Consider the following 20,759-nt stretch of genomic DNA (forward strand, 5'->3'; position numbering starts at 1 on the left):
TTTATTTTGGGGGGGGGAATAATACTTGTTTTATTTATTTTTAAATATTTTGCGTAAAAATTTTTACTGTAAATCACCATTTCAGTTTTCCAGTGGGCAGGTAAAACTTACAATCATAGTAGATGATTCAGTAATAACCTGTAGTATAAAAAAGATTTTAATACAAAGTTACCTCCTACTGATGTGATAACTTACCTGCTGGGTGATGTAGAGCTACAAAAATGCAACATTTTTTCCTCCATTATATGTAACACATTATCCCAGTGTACTCTTAGTACCTGTAAAAGCATTAACAGTTCCCTCATGGAACTTTCCATGGAACATGTAAAGAGGTGGTCTTATTAAATAAGAACCAAATTAAGCTACATAGGTTTTTAAATCTCCCAAAAGTATGTAGGAATATCAAAAACAGGCCATAAAAGTAGAATTGTGTAAAACGTAATTCAGGCAACTAAGAACATAAAAATCTCTCAGTGTAGCTTTGAATACTGTGGTTATAATTCAGGTAATTTTTACGTTATATCTGAGAATTTTGTGTTCAACTCTTGTTTTACAGTCAAAGATTTAAGTATCAAAATTTCAACTGTAATTTTAGAAAAGTAGTAAGATTAACTCTACAAAAATGAGCAAAGAACATGCAGTAAACATGGGGGAAAACAGTCAACCTCATTAGCAATCCCTTGTGTACACATTATCTCATTTAATATAAACATCAACTTAGGTATCATCGAAAAGTCTGAGATTGAAGCTCCATATAGTAGACTGCTGCCAGTGAGCCTAAGGGTCTCCCACTCAAAAAAGCCTAATCATTTTCCTCAATACAAAAGACAGCGTACAACTATTCTTAAAGCAAGTGTGTGCTCTTTTTTTTTCCCCTTAAATCTGCTTGGAACTTATGGTGCAAACACCACCCCTGCAGTTAAAAGTTTCAGAAACCATGTGGCCCCCAAAGCCTAGAATAGTTACTATCTGGTCCTTTACAGAAAAACTTTTGCTGACCCCCCTGAATTAGACCATAAAATTCTACCATTGGAGTTTGACATATTTTAACACAAAGAACAATTTTTATTTGGATTGGATTTGCTGTGGAGTGATTTAACCTGTAACTGCTAGTTTTTAATTATATAAAATAGGTGGAATGAATTTGAACTTGGACTATAATATTGGGGGAAGGTTATTTTTAGGATGCAGTCCTTTAAAGAAAATCTGTGTTACAAATTATATAATTTGTAGAAATAATAGATGTTAGAGTGGGAAAGACCTAGTTACCTAATCCAGGGGATTTCCGTCTTCACCATACTTCAGAATCACCTGGAGAGGTGTTTTTTGAAAGTTACAGGTGCCTGGGCTCTACTCCCAGAGATCTTGTTTTATTTGGTCGAGGATGGGACTGGGGCTTTTTTATTTTAAATGCTTTGCACGTCATTCTAAAGTGCCACCAGGGTTGGGGACCACTGATGTTGTCCCACCCACTCATTTTATAAATGAGACAACTAGGGTTCAGAGAGTTGTGATGCATCAAAGGACATGCAGCCATTTAGTGGGGGAACCAGACCAGAACCCAGTACCCTTGACTTTGTAGTTAATTACTTCCCTATATCATTCTACATTCTCCAACCATGACCAGGGGTTGGCAGACTTTTCTGCCATAAAAAGCTAGATAGTAAATATTTTAGGCTTTGTGGACCATATGACTCCTTGTTCTTTAAAATTCATTTATTCAAAGAACCACAGAATTTCCATTTCTTGCCATTTCTGGCGATTTGCACCAAAGTTACTCATTTATTTTGTTTTTCAAGGGAGGGGATGGTGGTGGGAGGAGGAGAGTATATACATATAGAGGTATTGCTATATTATGGTCAAAGACTAGTAGGTTGCTAATGAAACAGCATCTTAGGCCCTTAGGGGTTATTCCTTCTCTTGAAAAGTAGATATGGTTGTCCCCAGATGCTGTTAAAAAGCCAGTTTAGATTTCACTTGCCAGGATGAGAAGACAGCTTTTTTTATTGCTCACAATCTTAAGTCGAATAGATATTTTCAGTATAAAAGCTGAGTCCTTCTGTTTCTCCAAAAACTTACAGTAAAAAAATTTCATGTAGCGGATAGGAGAAATTGTATGACATCAAGGTTTCATAATGAATTGACTTTAGTTCAGTATTTAGATACTGCCATGAGTAAAATGCATTAGATATTTGATTTACTTATTAAAAATTAAGCTTGCTCTTAATGATTTTCGTCAGGGTCTTCACTGAGTAAAGTTTAGTTCTTTTCAAATTATTATCTCTGTATTTCTGATCCTGCTAGTCCTATTAACTTGAATTTGGGAGATATGGAAATAGTCAACTAAATACTCTGCTTGGAGACTGTAAGTGGTGGTGGTAACATTGGACCATCTTTGACACTCTGCTGGTTTGGCAGTTTCCCTCTGTGACCTTTTCCAGTTTTATTCATGGACTATGTCAGAAAGGTTTCTTTCATGAGTAAATTTTGAACCCAGGTTCAAGGTGAGTTCAGAATATACTCAAATTCATTCAATCCTTTTTATTTTTTTAAATGCAGGGTTGTACATATTTTAATAATTTTCTTATGTATCTGGTATTTAATGCTGACAGGATTCCAGTCAATGGAGAGGTTTCATTGCAAGTAGCTGCAGGTGTGTTTCATGGTAGAGATAAAAGTTTTTAGTGAAGCAGACCTTTTATTTTAAAAGACTACATCCTAGTAACTAATGAATATAGATGTTGATTTTTGTGGGGCAATATGATATGCTTTCTGTGTGTTACATTGTTACTACTAAGCCAGAATTTTGAATTGTAAAGGCAAAAACAGCAGATACCAAATCTAAAAGAAAGATTTTAAGGATTGTGAAAATTGGCACTTAATGTTTATTCTTAAATGGCTTAGTTTTTATAGAGTGAATAAACCTTAAAGCATCTCATTAGCACATAAGATGTATTTGTAGCACCATTGTTTCATTTAAAAATATTCATTCTCTACAAATAAAATGTGTCTTTATTTGGTACTGTTATTAAACAGGCCCCTCAGAACCAGGTTAATAATGACTAGCTTTCGCATTAATTCCTACATTTATCATTTGAACATCTACTATATACTGGGAGTTACACTAGAACAGGAATTTGCTCTCAGGGATTATACAGTGTAGGAGGAATTGAAGTAGAAGAAGTATATATAGCAGTTTTAATTTTAGAGGGTTTGCAAAATTATCTAGAAAGTGCTTCTTGGATACTATGTGGTCTTGAAATATAGACTCTGCTACTCTACTTGTTGCATAAATACTTAGGATTAAGTTTGTTAAATTTCTTGTCATTTTTTTGTCCATAACAGTAAGATTAATTCTCTGGAAAATGGTCACCAAAAGGAAAAATAAGATATGTACGTTTTGCCTTTTCAGCAGGCTACAGTCAGCAGACTGGACCCCAGCAGCCTCAGCAGTTCCAGGGATATGGCCAGCAGCCAGCTTCCCAGGCACCAGCTCCTGCCTTCTCTGGTCAGCCTCAGCAACTTGCTGCTCAGCCGCCACAGCAGTACCAGGCGAGCAGTTACCCTCCACAGACCTACACTACCCAAACTTCTCAGCCCACTAATTACACTGTGGCCGCTGCCTCACAACCTGGAATGGCTCCAAGCCAACCCGGGGCTTATCAACCAAGACCAGGTTTCACTCCACCTCCTGGGAGTACCATGACCCCTCTTCCGAGTGGGTCTAACCCTTATGCACGTAGCCGTCCTCCCTTTGGTCAGGGCTATACCCAACCTGGACCAGGTTATCGATAAGGAGGCTCAGTTACACTGATGAATGTAGCTGCTAGCTGTTTGCCTCCCAAAAGACTCCAATACTACTCTTTTAATTTGTATTGAAGTTCACAAGTTTAAAAAGCAGAGCATTTTTTTATGATATCATTGTTGCTGTTAATTGAAAATTAATTTGCTGGAAGAAAAAAGACCAAAATGAAAGTTTTTTTCCTCCCCTGCTTAAAATTGTAGCAGCTCCTTAGTTATTTTGGAACACTACTCTTACATGTGTGCAAAGTGATTGACTTTCTAGCTTGCCTTGTCCAGAGGATATTAAAATGCTAGGTTGAAGTTCAGCCATCTTACTTGGCTTTTTACTATTAACATGATGTACTAAAAGTAGATCCCTTTGCGAAGACTAGATATTATGTATAAATGTAACAAACATTGATTGATAGGTTAATAAAGAAAGATGATTGAATCCATTAGTGGTCTTGTAATTTAGTCATTGACACTATATGTGTTTGTATATATATATACACACATATATATATATATATGTATGTATATAAATGAGAAAAAACCCACAAATCCTTATTGATGTTTTAGTCTTAAAATGAAGTATAGACCTTCTATCTTTTATGCCTTTCTATGCAGAGAAGCACAGTGCTGCTGAATTTTGTCCTGATTTTGGCTTAAAACAATGAAACTAAACTAAAATAGATTTCACAAGAAGATAGATTAGCATTACATATAAGCAAACACGATAGATAGATACAGTATTTATTAAAAGATACAAGGGGGGTTTGGTAGATCCTAAATAACTTGTGATTTTCCTTATAGAAATGAACCATTCAGAAATGAAGAACTCGGTCTTAAAAAAACTACATCTCTTTATTGCAGAGTTTATACTTGTTTGAAAAATATAAAATGAAAAATATAAAATGTATTGATAAAACTGAAGCATGGTGAAAGGTGGTAAGCACAGAAAGGTCCTTCAAGGATGAGGGCAACAATGCAGCATTCCCATCTCCCTCCCCAAATGAAGGAGAAAAATCCTTTTTTTTTTTTTACATAAAAACGAGTCAGATTTTCATTACAGGTTGGGTTAGACAGAATTACGAAAACAGCCTTTGATACATTCATTCCCTAGAGATCTTCTGTGTAAAAATATAGTAAATATCCTATAAAATGGCAGGGATCTCATCATGCATTATCCTTTTGTGCTTAGACTTTACAGTCAGTCTCTGTATACAGCTTGATTAGAATTATATTAAAAACAGTAGGAACACAACTGCTTAAAGGGATAGTTTGACAAAGAACATTCAGACATTGTAACGTTTATGGGTAGAGAAAGAAAAAAATATGTATTTTGAAACGCTATATATAATTCTCAATTCCATTTATAACTGAAAGGAAATTTACTGATTCAAACAAAATCTTTTCAATAATTTGCAGGTATTTGAGGAAATGTATACTGTCATGAATGGTTAACTATTTAAACGCTTCAGAAAAGATACTCAGCTGTTGCTAAAAAGTTGAAGTTTAAATAAACATGTGAATATTAGCACCTTTTCCCCCCAGATATATATGCTGAAGATAATTTGATCTAATAAGTTAAACCAAGTAGAAGTTTATGGAATTAACTCACCAGTAGGAAGAATACACAATAATAGTAAGTATTTTTTAAAAGTATATTAGTTTTTTGATGTTAATTTTGTTATAAAAGTATCTCAAAACATCATTACAACAGTGTGATAAATAATATACAAATGATCTCTTAAAATACCATGAATAGGGAGCCAGCTTCCCCAAAAATGTTATTCTGTTAATGTCAATATTTTGCTTTCTTTAAATGACTTTGTAAAACCTGATAAATATTCTTAGCAATCTTTCTAGGAAACATCTAATATTGCCATTAATTAGATTTTAAACTTTTATACATAGTAAACATAAGAGCTTTAAATGCATGTGACAAACACCATACTGTTTCCAATTATTTTTTGCCATGATGAAACAGAAGGCACTTCGGAACGTGATTGCAGCATCTACCATTTTCCAGGAATTGTGGTCCCACATTCATACCACTGGACATAATTGATTTGGGTGTGACCACCAATTTCTCCAAATTGGACAGGTTCCTGGCGAACTGCTCTGAAATAGCCTGAGAGAAAATAATTAATTTTAATAGCTGCTATGATATGTTTTTGTCCTCAGTGCTCATAGGTTGAAGGGTGTCGTTGAATGCCTGAAGCTTACTCTAGGTGAAGCAGAGTATTTTAGAAAAAGGATAGTAAGAGAGGCCCTGGTGTCTTTCCTGAGGTGGTAGTGGCTAGCTAAACATCAGGGACACTTGAAACTCCTTGACATCTGCCTTAATAAGCTAGGATGGGATGGTTGGTCGTATTTGAGAGATAAAGCTGAAAGGGGGCAGGAGTTGGAGGGGTCTCGTGCTTTGTTTGAGTATAACTGACCAAGTTCAGTACACGCTTTGACCTACGTAAAAGTGTACTTTCTGTACTTTACAGCCTAGTGGTGGTCTCTGAAGTTACCTGGTTAAACGCGTGTTGTACTGAATGTTAGGAAACAAAAGAGGGGTTGGTCTAAGATTGCTAAATTTCTCAGAACTAAACTTTGATGAAATCTTCCTTCAAGGACCCTACACTAAGTGATTAAAAATTTTGCTGTGAATTATAAAACGTTACAGAAATAGACACAATTTACAGTACATTGTATATCCGGCTCCTGCGAGGCGGCAGTTTGAATTTTCTGTTAATGAGTTCACAGATCTTATTGAGTCACCTTTTGCTGTGGTTGGTACTTTTAGCGCCAGTGACCAAAATGTGATGCTGAAAAGACTAGTCAAATAATGTAAGTGTTTAACAAGCCCCTCTTGGTAACTCCTGAGTAATATGGATGTGTAATTTACCCTTTCCTACCCTACCTGGACAGGGATTAAATTAATTTTCAGTCCTTTCAATTCTTATTAAACAGCTTGGTGCTAATGTGTCTGTAGCAAGTTACAGTGGTTAGTCATTTCTCAGCAGAATTCTCCTATTTTAATTGTATTTATAGAATTATTTATAAGGCAAGTAACATTCTTTTTTCCTTCTACAGTAGTAGTAAAGCTTTGAATTTCTTTAAAATTTTTAAAAAAGGAATTAAAAAAAACTGCCTGTGTGCTCAGTATGACAAAAACCATAAAAGTAGTGGGATTTAAGCTGGGGAAATTAAGCTTCTTTTTTATAGCTGCTTTTTTTAAGCTGCTCTTTTATAGCTGCTTTTGCAAGTTCAGGTTTTCTTAAAGTAGAATGGATTTATATAAGATGATCTGTAATTTCCCTCAGCTCTAAGGAACAGAGTCTTAAGGAATGGGAGGAAAGTGAAGAAACTTCTATTAAAGTCTTCATGTTAAGGTCTTATGTGGGAAGTCCTTTTTCCTAGGCAGATGGAGTAGTAGTACTACAGAATTATTTTTTTTTTTTTTTTTTTTTTTTGCTGTACGCGGGCCTCTCACTGCTGTGGCCTCTCCCGTTGCGGAGCACAGGCTCCGGACACACAGGCCCCGCGGCCATGGCTCGCGGGCCCAGCCGCTCCGCGGCACGTGGGATCCTCCGGGATCGGGGCACGAACCCGCGTCCCCTGCATCGGCAGGCGGACTCCCAACCACCGCGCCACCAGGGAGGCCCCAGAATTATTTTTAAAGTGATTGATTTTCTCAGCTTGAATGTTTTTTGGGTTAATTTGTAAAAGCCTCTTACTTACGAGGAGGCTCAGAAAACATACCTTCTTTGGTGGGTAACTGGTCAGAAGAGAGTTGCTGTCCTGTGCGTCCATCTAAAAATGAGTCTACGAACTGGCAGTGATCTTCTCCATGGCCTCTCTGATCACCTATATTATAAAATTTTCCTGAAAAAACAAAAGGATCATGAAGTATTGCTGCCTTTGATACGGGAGGACTCTGAAATCAAATTGTTTCAAATAATCCATCTTCCTTGTTCTTGTACTTCTCCCCCCTTTCTTTCTAGTTCGAGCCACCAGTGTTCCTTGATTGAACTATGGAATCGTCTCCCAGCTGGCGTCCCTGCTTTCACTCTTGCTTTTCCCTATCTTTCCTCCCCTCCTTCTTTCACAGATTAGTCATCTTTTATTTATTTATTTATTTATTTATTTATTTATTTTCCTTTTTGCATTATGTGGGCCTCTCACTGTTGTGGCCTCTCCCGTTGCGGAGCACAGGCTCCGGATGCGCAGGCCCAGCGGCCATGGCTCACGGGCCCAGCCGCTCTGCGGCATATGGGATCCTCCCAGACCGGGGCACGAACCCGCATCCCCTGCATCGGCAGGCGGACTCTCAACCACTGCGCCACCAGGGAGGCCCTAGTCATCTTTTAAAAACGCAACTCAGACAGTGTTACGCCCCTCCATCAATCTCTCCAGCAGTCTTCTGTTATACTCAGAATAAAACCCGGGGGTCCTTACCTGGTTTCCTAGCTCCGCACGATTTCATGCTGCCTGATCATCCCCTTACTAAGCCTCAGCCACACTAGTGGAACCGGCGAGGCATTTTCTGCTGCAGGTCTTTGCATTTCTCTTCCCTCTACCTCTGGTTCTTTATCCCTCGATCTTTGCGTGGTTGGTTCCTTCTCATAGTTTTCTTCTCGGCACAAGTGCTACCTTTTGAGGGGGGGCTTTTCCTAACCAGTCTAACTAAAAGAGCTTTCATTCAGCCATTTTTCCTCCATTTTCATTCCATTCAGCCATTTTCTTTCACCCTTTTTTTTTTCTTCAGAGCACTATATGAAATTCTTATTTACATGTTTGCTTTCTGTCTCTCCCCGCTAGATTGTAAGCTACAAAGAGCAGGAACGTGTCTTATTTCCTGCTTTGTCCCCAGCACCTGGAACAATGTCTGAACAAAGCAGATAGTTCTGTTGAATGATTGAGCAAATGTCTACCTTTCTATGTTGGGCCAATCTTATTTAAAATTTTTACTGTATGAATATAGAAGAGAAAATAACCCACTGTCTGGAGCAAAGGGTTATAGCCCTTCTGGCGCAGTGTTTTAATCTTGCTCTTGTCTCTGACAGACTTAAAACCTTAAATACGTCATACTCCTTCCATGATTATTGTTAGATACACTCTTTTTACTACCAGGAGGCTTTTTATCCTGGGTTGGCTGTAACAAAATTGAGCTTGGATGTGACTAGTTTTTCTACATTCAAGTTTGCCACGATGGCACTGTTTCAGATTGCATGTTCATTATTTACCTTCTTATAGTATGTCTCAAATCCTAAGATTCCAATAACATCTTGCTCAAAAAGGAAACTTGTATTTACATCACACCTTCGTGTCTGGGACTGTCCATAGAAAAGGCTAAGTTACAGAACGCTGCAAAGCATTTCTTGAAGGATAATCCTCAAAACAGAACTGATGGCCCTGCTTACCTGTGAGGGAGTCACTCAGATAAATCTTGTATCTGAGAGAGTTGCACAGCTGCACCCCTACAAACTTTTTATACCACGTCCTTTTGACATACTGTTTGCCCTTACATTCTGAGTAAGAGTCTGAATTAAAGGGTCTTTCAGTCCAGATGGCATCTCTTCCTGCTGCATAAGGAAAGCACATGGTTTGAGTTTAGTATTTGACTTTCGGTCCTGAAGAGCTGTCTTAAAAGCTTTTAAAAAAGCAGTCTGCCAAGTTCATTGTCAACCTGCTGATAGCTGGTTTTCTCCAGTGCTAAATATTGGAGCCAAAAATATAGGAGTAAACCCCCAATTAAATTTCCATCAATGATGAGGTAAATCTTGGAGCAGTACGTGTCAGAGTTGACTAGCCTCTGCTGTGCTCAATGTAGAACAGCATCCCTTTAGGAGCAAATTTAGGTTTCTTTTTTTTGCAACATATTATACAGTTTAAACAGTTGCTTTAATGTGACTTGTTATTAGAAGTGGAAATGAGGGTCCTGTATCTTGACTTAATTATTAAACAGAAAAGTTGAGCTGGTCTGTTACAAGAATGGAAAGCAGGTTTTAAAATATTCAACTTGTTCCTGAAACAACATAGGCTGTCAGTGTTACTGAATGTTTTAGGTAAGCATTCATACCTGATAGATATTCTAAGAAGACTGAATGGACTAAAGTGAAATCATGACTAAAATTCTACCATGCCCATTTAGTTGAATCACTGTAGGAAAGCGTGTAGTTGTGTTCTCATCCAGGTAGGTACTTACCAGAAACTGGCTCACTCACTCTTGGGTCAGCTAAGGAGAAATAGCAAAGACAAGAGTCAGAGGTTATTAGGTAAGTCCCAGTGTTCCAGTGACATAGAGAAGAAGATGGGTGCTTACAGTTGTTAAGGAATCTTGCAAAATGGTACACTCTTACTAAAGTCCAAATTTGAAAATTGTATATTTTGTTTTGGGAATTGTTCTCTGGTGGAGAATCTCCTCTGCCACGTACTCAGCTGTATCTTTTATATGTGATTTGTGTAGTTAGTAGTCTTCCTTGCTGTTCTAGATTTTACTTCCATTTTAAAATCTTCCTCTTTTAGTTTCATAAAAAAAACTATTGATAAAATCAGCAAGATGCCATGAACTGCATTTGGTGTAAAAAAAAATTATACACTAATGCTGAGAGTACAGATGTATCTCATTAAGGAATTGGAACTTAGGCCAAATTAGAAAATTTCACAGCTGTTCATCATAAAAAACTATCACATGAATTCCCTTTCTGGATACTGTGGCTGAGCGTCTGATATTTTGATTCTAGGCACAGATTCTAGAGAGGAACATTCATGCACTATTGAGTGTAGACTGACTATATGCTTTTTTTCTTTTAAACTGATATGCCTAATGTTTTCTGACATCAAGATAAATGAGGAAAAACCCAAGGGGTGTTTCTTTAAGGGTACCTTCATCAGTTTGCTTTTTCAAATGGATGGTTTTTGTTTGTTTGTTTGTTTGTTTTTTGTGTTATGCGGGCCTCTCACTGTTGTGGCCTCTCCCCTTGTGGAGCGCAGGCTCCGGACGCACAGGCTCAGCGGCCATGGCCCACGGGCCCAGCCGCTCTGCGGCACATGGGATCGGGATCCTCCCGGACCGGGGCACGAACCCGCGTCCCCTGCATCGGCAGGCGGACTCCCAACCACTGCGCCACCAGGGAAGCCCTGGATGGTTTCTTTAAATCAAGTGCTTTACCCAGTGTTGAGCTAGGTTTCAAACAAGCTATGCAAAACATTGTGACCCTTTATATCCTTGTTAGGAATTACTGCTGATGTGATTACCTGATTCAGTACTGAATGCCACTGTGTTGCTGGGTGGGCCTTCACCAAGTGGGTTTTTGGGTTTCACCTGGAACTCGTAGCTGTGAGGGGGGGGAAGAAACAGAAAACAAAAATAATGTTCTTAGGTGGTAGGAAACAAACAATTTTCTTGTCATACCAACATTCTTCCTGATTCTGTTTTGAAATCATGACAGTGAATGGACATATGTTCTAGAAGAAGCTTCAGGAAAGAAAAATTCCTTTAATTCTACTGTTCAAACAGCTTGTCTAATTGTTTTCTAGAAGAAAAAGTTTAAGTTAATAAAAAAGATTGTTGTCTTTTAAAAACTCCAAATTAATAGAAATAGCTGGGCAGGTTGCTAATGGACATACAGGAAAAGAGGTATGTGATGGACCCAGGCTAATTCCAGTAACAAGGAGCCTCAGTTTCCTTCAAATCTTTAGCTACTTCCTGGGAGCGCAGAATAAGTTCCTTTTTATTCCTTATTATCCCAACCCTGGGTATAGCCATAGACCTAGGCAATGTTCTTCATTGTGGGGTTTGAGCTACCCATGTCAGAATCACATGATAGAGCTACACTGGGGAAAGTTTGTTTAAAGTGCAGACTTCTTGTTCCATTCTAGCTACTGAATCCCTTTTTGAGGGGTTCCAGAGAGGTATTTATAATAAGTTCCTGAGGTGAATCCTGTGCCCACTGACATTTGAGAACTACTAGATAAGCTATGGGAGCAGATGTACATGAAAATATTTTGTTGCAAGAAGTTCCTGGTTATATCTCCTGGAACTTGGGTCTTCTGTGGATCATAGGAAGCCACAATATATTCCGAGTAGGGGCATGGTAGTGTCAGCTCATGAAGAGTATGGGCACAAAGACACTTTTCTCTCCTCCTATAAACTAGATTCATATGGGCCAGGCCCTTAACCCTTTATGTTAAAAAAACAAAAGACAAAATAAGCCCATATCCCTTGTAGTTATGTTTGACTCTGTCCTTAAGAATTATGCACTAAATTACTATGCAACATTTGACAAATTTCATCCGTAGAATACTCAAGCAGAGCAAACCCTTTTTAGTTCAAACCAGTAAAGCTATTTGCTGTTTGCCTGAAACTAAGGTTCCTTTCAGTAGCAGACTTAGCAGGAAAGTAATTTTGAATGTAAAACCAGCTTGAGTCAGCTGATAGAATTGATTGAGTTTCAAAATTGTGAAAGACTTTTGGGAGATAATTCCTCTTTTTAAAAAGTTTGTAATTGACTAAGAGTGCAGAACACAAAAAATACTTCAGAAAAAAGTGAAAAACAGAAGGATGGCAGCTCTTAATTTGGTACAGAGGATACCAAGTGAGCAATAACAGAACTTTCTGGGGCTCAAGGAGTCAGATTTTTGACTATTGAGGTACTGCTGGAATCTATAAGGAAGACAGATTCTAGCATTACAATGTGAACATTTTTTGAGTGCTTACTATGTACCAGATACCACATATGAAAAGTAATACAAACCCCAAGAGATAAGTATTTTCCTATTTTTCAGTTAAGAGCAATGACGCTTTTAACCATTGTACTCTTATTGTCTTTGCTTTTCCAAACTTCCAAACTTTGTGATATGGGGATTAAAACATGCAGGGTTTTCATTTATTTTAAAAACTTCTTTTAACATCCTTATTGGAGTATAATTGCTTTACAATGTTGTGTTAGTTTGTGCTTTATAACAAAGTGAAAGCTATACACATACATATATCCCCATATCTCCTCCCTCTTGCGTCTCACTTCCACCCTCCCTATCCCACCCCTCTAGGTGGTCACAAAGCACCGAGCTGATCTCCCTGTGCTATGCGGCTGCTTCCCACTAGCTATCTTTTTTTTTTTTTTTTTTTTTTTTATGAGGTACGCGGGCCTTTCACTGTTGTGGCCTCTCCCGTTGTGGAGCACAGGCTCCCGATGCGCAGGCTCAGCGGCCATGGCTCACGGGCCCAGCCACTCCGCGGCATGAGGGATCTTCCCAGACCGGGGCACGAACCCACGTCCCCTGCATTGGCAGGTGGACTCTCAACCACTGCGCCACCAGGGAAGCCCTAGCTATCTGTTTTAAATTTGGTAGTGTATATATGTCCATGCCACTCTCTCACTTCGTCCCAGCTTACCCTTTCCTCTCCCCACGTCCTCAAGTCCATTCTCTAGTAGGTCTGCGTCTTTATTCCTGTCCTGCCCCTAAGTGCTTCAGAACCTTTTTTTTTTAAGATTCCATATATATGTGTTAGCATATGGTATTTGTTTTTCTTTTTCTGAGTTACTTCACTCTGTATGACAGACTAGGTCCATCCACCTCACTACAAATAACTCAATTTCGTTTCTTTTTAGGGCTCAGTAATATTCCATTGTATATATGTGCCATATCTTCTTTATCCATTCATATGTCAATGGACACTTAGGTTGCTTCCGTGTCCTGGCTATTGTAAATAATGCTGCAATGAACATTGTGGTACATGACTTTTTGAATTATGGTTTTCTCAGGGTATATGCCCAGTAGTGGGACTGTTGGGTCGTATGGTAGTTCTATTTTTAGTTTTTTAAGGAACCTCCATACTGTTCTCCATAGTGGCTGTATCAATTTACATTCCCACTAACAGTGCAAGAGGGTTTCTTTTTCTGCATACCCTCTCCAGCATTTATTGTTTGTAGATTTTTTTAAATTAGTAAATTAATTTATTTATTTTTGGCTGTGTTGGGTCTTCATTTCTGTACCAGGGCCTTCTCTAGTTGCGGCGAGTGGGGGCCACTCTTCATCGTGGTGTGCCGGCCTCTCACTGTCGCGGCCTCTCTTGTTGCAGAGCACAGGCTCCAGATGCGCAGGCTCAGTAGTTGTGGCTCATGGGTCTAGTTGCTGCGCGGCATGTGGGATCTTTCCAGACCAGGGCTCGAACCCGTGTCCCCTGCATTGGCAGGCAGCTTCTCAACCACTGCGCCACCAGGGAAGCCCTGTTTGTAGATTTTTTGATGATGGCCATTCTGACTGCTGTGAGGTGATACCTCATTGTAGTTTTGATTTGCATTTCTCCAATGATTAGTGATGTTGAGCATCCTTCCACGTGTTTATTGGCAATCTGTATATCTTCTTTGGAGAAATGTCTATTTAGGTCTTCTGCCCATTTTTGGATTGGGTTGTTTTTTTTTTGATATTGGGCTGCATGAGCTGCTTGTAAATTTTAGAGATTAATCCTTTGTCAGTTGCTTCGTTTGCAAATATTTTCTCCCATTCTGAGGGTTGTCTTTTCATCTTGTTTATGGTTTCCTTTGCTGTGCAAAAGCTTTTAAGTTTCACTAGGTCCCATTTTTGTTTTTGTTTCCATTTCTCTAGGAGGTAGGTCAAAAAGGATCTTGCTGTGATTTATGTCATAGAATTCAAACATTCAGGGTTTTTAGAGTGAAAAACTGCACATGAAAGCATTTTGTAAACTAATCAACTGGTAGAAAGTGCCATTATCCTTTGCAATAAGACTGCTGATATAAAGCCACCTATCTCACTCATTTAAATAAATTGCCTATACATGGGGTGCTTTGGCATAGAATATTTTCCACAGATTAAATTCTAGCTCAGAGCCCTGATGAACTTATTAAAAAAAAATGGTGAACTGAAAGTGGAAAAAGAAATCACAGGCACCTGGACTTGGATTTAAGCAGGCAATGCATTCCACATTCCAGGCCATTGCCAAAAAGCTCTGTGCTTTGGCCAAGTCTGATTGCTGAAATTATTTCCATGTCTTTTTATTTCACAGTTATTTACACTTCAGCTATATTTGTAGAATGGCCACAAATATTGATAAGCTACTTTTGGGGATTGTTTTTGGTTTTTTTGGCCACCATTTTATGATACTTGACAAGTTTTGAAGAAATCATTTTAAATTAAGTTTAATTAACTGCATGAGAACTAAAAGGCACATATTTTTGGCTGATTAAACAGAAAATATATAACAGAATATATTTTCAAAGGCAAAAATCTTTCCCAAGAAGCACATTTTATCACAAGATTTATGACACTGTAGGTAGAGGAGAGTAATGTCTCAGAGAAAATACTGATTATACATAGGGAATAAGCATAGGGTTTTAGCTGTGCAAAAATCCCATAGAGGAGAAGAAAGTTATTTAAAATAAAAAGTACAGAATAAATAAACCTTCAAATAGGATGTTTGGAAAATAAAGTTAAGGAAATTTTACAAATACTAGAAAAAATGAAAAATGAGAGAAAATATGGAAATGAGCAGATTTTTTCAGGGAATATAAAACTAGTAGGTTCTAGAAGAGAGAGGAGTGGAAAAGGAGGGTAGAAAATTATCCTAGAAAGTTTTTAAGTAATTTCCCAGAATTGAAAAACATGGGTTTCTAGATTTAAAAGTCCTAATATTTGCCCAGCAAGATGAAAAAAGAAAAAAGACTAAAGCAAACAAATTGCAAAATTTCAGAGTACTGGGATAAAGACAAGATCTTAAACGTTTCTGAGAAGAAAATAGGTCCTATTCAAAGGATGCAGAATTAGAATGATGTGACATCTCAGCAGCTCTAGAAGTTAGAAAATAATGGAACAATGCTTTCAAGCGTTCATTTTATCCTACAAGCTACGTTTGGCTAAACAATAGTATCAGAATAAAACATGGATATTTTCAGACACGTAAGAACTCAAAAATACTATCTTCCATAACCTTTCTTCAAGATGTGTTTCTCAAGAAATTCCAGAAAGCGAGTAAACAAGGAAGACATGGGATATAGGAATTAGGGGGATTCAACATAGGAGAGAAGCAAAAGATGAGATGTTGCCATAAACAAACACAGGTAACAGATGACTTGAGCACTTGACCATTTGGAGAAACAGTCAGTCTAGACATATGGATTTAATTAACAGAAGAAATAGCTAAAATAATTGAGAATGAGAGGCAGGACTAAGATGGTAACATAGGAAGCTCCTGAGCTCTCCTCCCCTCACAGACACATTGAATGCACAGCTGCACATAGAGCAATTCCCTCTGAAAGAGATCCAGAAACTAGCTGAGCAACTCCTATGCATTGGGGAAATGAGAGAATACCCCCATCAAAATGGGTAGCAAAGGCTGAGACACACTTGCCATAAATCCCATCCCTGACACAGCACCATATAATCAGGAGGGAACCCCTAACTCCCAACTTCTTCCTGAGGAGCAAAGGGTTTGTAACCCACATCTGCATCCCAGCTTTTAAGACTCTTACCTGAGGGATGGGTCCCCCTAAACACCCAGCTCTGAAAGCCAATTGGGCTTGTGTTTATGAGACCCATAAGGATATAGCAAATCCACTTCACAAGTGCATGAGCACTCACTATGGCAGAGCAAAAGGGCACAATCTCCTATCTCAATATTTCTCTGAAAGGTGTGTGTTTATCTGCCAGTGTTAAAAGCTGCAACCTGAGGGTCAGGATTTTAATTTAGCAAGCTCTGGGGGCTGTGATCCTCCCTGGAGACCAGGAAAGCCATTGGATGCTCTTCCCACCTTCTCTCTCCAGCCTGCTCAAAGTTGCTACTATCTGCCTGGAAGGAGGTTGTAAACATGTCTGTGCCCTAGTTTTTACAGCTTCCATCCAAAGGGATGAGTCCTTGGATCACCTGGCTCTGATAGCCAATGGGTTACTTAGCCATCCATGAGTCCCACAGGACTGTGGCAAAGAAGCAGTTTTTAACTAACTGCCCCCCAGGGCTCAGCACAGAGGAAGCAGGCAAAAATGCCCATCTTCCTATCTCTCCCTGAAAGGGGTTTATATGCATCTTTTAAAAGCTGACACCTGAGGGTGAAGCTTTTAGTTTTAGCACATGTTTAGGGGTTGGCTGTGATCCTCCCCAGCGACAGGAAAGTTGGCATACACCTTCCCTGCCCTCTTCCTTCAGCCTGCTACAGCAATAAAACGAAGCCACTAGTATTTCCCTGGAAGGGGCTTGTACAAATGGCTGACACCCCAGCTTTTGCAGCTGCTGCCCAAGGAATAGGTCTCCATATTGCCTGTCTCTGAGAGCCAGTGGGCTTGTGTTCACAAATTCCACAGGACTAGCAAACAAAAAGCAGTTTTTAATAGATGCAGGAGCACACTTCCCTACCCTACCTCCCTGCCCTAACTATATCCTGGGCCCAGCAGGCAAAAACAGCCACCTCCTAGTGTTTCCCTTGAGAAATGGAATATTTCCTGCCATATCAGTAAACAAAGGATGTCACACTCATCAGCAATTGCAGCCCTCCAATGTGAGCCCTGAGGGAACTCAGGAAGGAAAGAATACCTGCCATCTAGCAGCCACCAGACTGCAGCCACTCCCTACAGTGAGCCCTGAGGAAACTCAGGATGTAAAAACACTGGCCCCAGATATCTGAGGTGCATATCAAAGGAATGATTTCAGTAAGCCTAGACTCTTGCATCTTCCCATACATAGAAAAGCGCTAAATTCCTTAACTTGGGATATCTGGTTTTCTTTAACAGTAATCTTTTGATGTTCTGACTACCTGCTCTTTGTTGCAAAACTATCCTGGTTACCCCCTCGCCTCTGCAGAGCAGTTCTCCCAGGGTTACTTGAGATGCTGCCTTCCAGGCTTAAAGTCCTAAAAATGCCCACCAAATAAAATATAACTCTCAACTTTTAGGTTGTGAATATTTTTTAAGTCAACACCCTGGAAGCGGCTTAACTACATAATTTCCCACCTGCTGCCTAGGGCCCAGCTTATAATCAGCCTGCATGTAGATGCTGACTGTGTTCCTCCCCTTTGGGACACTCCTGAGTTTTGGCATACCCCCAACTACCAGGAGCCACTAAGAACAAAGAAAGTTGCTTGGACAATCTTAGAGGTTTGGGAAACAAGTACGAGCTCGGGTTGGGCTGATTCAAGAGGTTCATTTCCTACCTGAAACCATTCTATTGAGACTGGGAGAGGTGGCTGTTTTATCTAATGTGCAGAAACCAAACACAGAATCAAGGAAAATGAAGAAACAAGAATATGTTCCAAACGAACAAGAAAAATCTCTAGAAACAGATCTTAGTGAAATGGACAAGTGATTTACATGATAAAGAGTTCAAAATAAGTCATTAAGATGCTTACCAAGGTCAGGAGAACAATGCGTAAACAAAGTACAAAGGGATAGAAAATATAAAAAAGTGCCAAACCAGAAAACACCAGAGTTAAGAATATAATAGTTGACCTGAAAACTTCATTAGAGGAGTTCAACAGCAGACTAGATGAGTGGAAGAAAGGGTCAGTGGATGCAAAGATGGGGCAGTGAAATTCATCCAATCAGAGGAGCAATGAAAAAGATAGCTTAAGAGATGTATGGGACACCATCAAATGGATCAACATATGCATTATATGAGTCCCAGAACGGGGAGAGGGAAAGAAAGGGGGCAGAAAGCTTATTCAAAGAAATAACAGCTGAAAACTTTCCTAACCAGGGTAAAGAAACAGACATCCAGATACAGGAAGGCCAGAGAGTTCCAAATGGAATCCAAAGAGGTCCACACCATGAGACCCACATTAACTTTAAGAGATCCACATTAATGATAATTAAATTGTCAAAAGTTAAAGGAAAGAATCTTAAAAGCAGCAGGGGAAAAGCAACTTGTTGTGTACAAGGGAGCTCCCACAGCAATATCAGCAGATTTTTCAGCAGAAACTTTCAAGCCAGAAGGGACCAGCAGATATATTCAAAGTGCTGAAATTTAAAAAAAAGAAAAAATTCTCAGCAAAGTTGCTCTTCAGAATTGAAGGCGAGATAAAGAGTTTCCCAGACAAACAAAAGCTGAAAGAGTTCATCGCCACTACATCAGCCTTACAAGAAATGTTGAAGAGAGTTCTTCAAACAGAAACAAAAGGATGCTAATTAGTAACAGGAAAACATGAAAGTATAAAACTCAATGGTAAAAGTAAATACACAGTTAACATTCGGAATACTCTAATGTTGAAACTGTGATGGGTAAATCACTTCTAACTCTGAGAGTTAAAAGACAAAAATATTACAATAACTAACTATAATAATTTGTTAATGGATATACAGTGTAAAAATGTAAATTGTGGCATAAAAACAAAATGGAGAGAAGAGTGTAAAAAAGTAGAGCTTTTGTGTGTTTGAAGTTGGCATCAACTTAAAATAGACTTATATGACGTTTTATGTAAACCTCATGGTAACTACAAAGTCATAACCAATGATCGATATACACACACAAAAAAGAGAAGAGAATCACAGCATAACACTACAGAAATTCATCAAATCATGAAGAGAGGAAGAAAGGAACAAAGGAACTATAAAACAACCAGAAAATAGTGAACAAAATAGCAATAGTAAGTCCATATCTATCAATAATTATTTTAAATGTAAATGGACCAAACTCTAATTAAAAGACATATAGTGGCTGAATGGATTAAGAAACCAAGACCCATCTAATTCTCCTAAAAGAGACTCACTTCAGCTTTAAGGACACACATAGACTGAAAGAGAAGGGATGGAAAAGATATTCCATGCAAATGGAAACCAAAAGACAGCAGGGCTACCTACATTTATATAAGACAAAATAGACTTTAAGCCAAAGATTGTGATAGGACACAAAAAGGTCATTATATAATGATAAAGGGGTCAGTTCATCAAGAGGATATAACATCTGTAAACATGTACACAACATAGGAGGACCTTAGTATATAAAGCAAATATTAACAGATCTGCAGAAGAAATAGCACTATAGTAATAGCAGGGAACTTCAATGCCATGCTTTCAACAATATATATAGAACATCCATACAGAAAATTAATAAGGAGACACTGGACTTAACAGAATGTTAAAGCAGATGGACCTAAAGGACATATAAAGAACATTCCATCCAACAGCAACAGAATACACTTTCTTCTGAAGAGCACATGAAACTTTCTTCAGGATAAGTCATCTGTTAGGCTGCAAAACAAGCCTTAATAAATTTAAGAAAACGGAAATCATATAAAGTGTATTTTCTAACCACAATGGTAAGAAAATAGAAATCAGTTAAAAGAAGAAATTGGAAATTTCACAAATATGTGGAGATTAAACGACAAACATGCTACTGAACAACGAATGGGTCAAAGAAAAAAAATCAGGAGTAATCAAAATAGATCTTGAGCCAAAGGAAAATGGAAAGACAACATACCAAAATTTTGGAATGCCTCAAAAGCAATTCCAAGAGGGAAATTTATAGAAATAAATGCCTACATTAAGAAAAAAGAAAGATATCAAATAAGCAACCTAATTTTACACCTCAAGGAATAAGAAAAAGAAGAAAAAACTAAGCCCAAAGTTAGTAGAAGGAAGGAAATAACAAAGATCAGAGCAGAAGTAAAAGAAATAGGGACCAAAAAACAATACAAAAGATCAACAAAACTAAGAGCTGGTTTTTCATAAAGATAAATAAAACTGACAAACCTTTAGCTACAATAACTAAGAAAAAGAGCTCAAATAAAATTAGAAAATCAGAAATAAAAGGAGACATTACAACTGGTGCTACAGAAATACAAGGGATCATAAGAGACTACTATGAACAATTATACACCAACAGATTGGATAACCTAGAAGAAATGTATAAATTCTTAGAAACATACAACCTACCAAGACTAAATCATGAAGAAATAGATAATTTGAATAGACTAATTACTAGGAAGGAGATTGGGTCAGTAATCAAAAACTTCCCAACGAACAAAAGCCCAGGA

At 38.3% G+C, this 20,759-nt stretch overlaps 2 protein-coding genes across 29 annotated transcripts in view; one reads left to right on the plus strand and one right to left on the minus strand.

Moving 5' to 3' along the window:
* The window catches only part of TFG (trafficking from ER to golgi regulator), a 37,349-nt gene extending 33,111 nt beyond the window's left edge, over window positions 1–4,238 (plus strand). For 3 of the 4 annotated variants that reach the window (XM_060098687.1, XM_060098684.1, XM_060098686.1), the window contains one exon: window positions 3,413–4,238. In XM_060098687.1, the coding sequence (XP_059954670.1) occupies window positions 3,413–3,795 (383 nt within the window). In that variant the 3' untranslated portion in view covers window positions 3,796–4,238. The remainder of the gene's footprint in view (window positions 1–3,412) is intronic. The other variant, XM_060098685.1, reaches the window with a different exon arrangement.
* Window positions 4,239–5,515: 1,277 nt separating this feature from the next.
* Window positions 5,516–20,759, minus strand: part of ABI3BP (ABI family member 3 binding protein) — a 457,010-nt gene continuing 441,766 nt past the window's right edge. For all 25 annotated transcript variants that reach the window (XM_060098691.1, XM_060098690.1, XM_060098704.1 and 22 more), the window contains 5 exons: window positions 11,038–11,117; window positions 9,986–10,015; window positions 9,201–9,362; window positions 7,540–7,662; window positions 5,516–5,917 (listed from right to left, as the gene is read on the minus strand). In XM_060098691.1, coding sequence (XP_059954674.1) covers window positions 5,802–5,917; window positions 7,540–7,662; window positions 9,201–9,362; window positions 9,986–10,015; window positions 11,038–11,117 — 511 coding nt within the window. In that variant the 3' untranslated portion in view covers window positions 5,516–5,801. The remainder of the gene's footprint in view (window positions 5,918–7,539; window positions 7,663–9,200; window positions 9,363–9,985; window positions 10,016–11,037; window positions 11,118–20,759) is intronic.

Source organism: Mesoplodon densirostris, chromosome 5 (assembly GCF_025265405.1).
Source record: "Mesoplodon densirostris isolate mMesDen1 chromosome 5, mMesDen1 primary haplotype, whole genome shotgun sequence".
Lineage (NCBI taxonomy): Eukaryota > Metazoa > Chordata > Mammalia > Artiodactyla > Ziphiidae > Mesoplodon > Mesoplodon densirostris.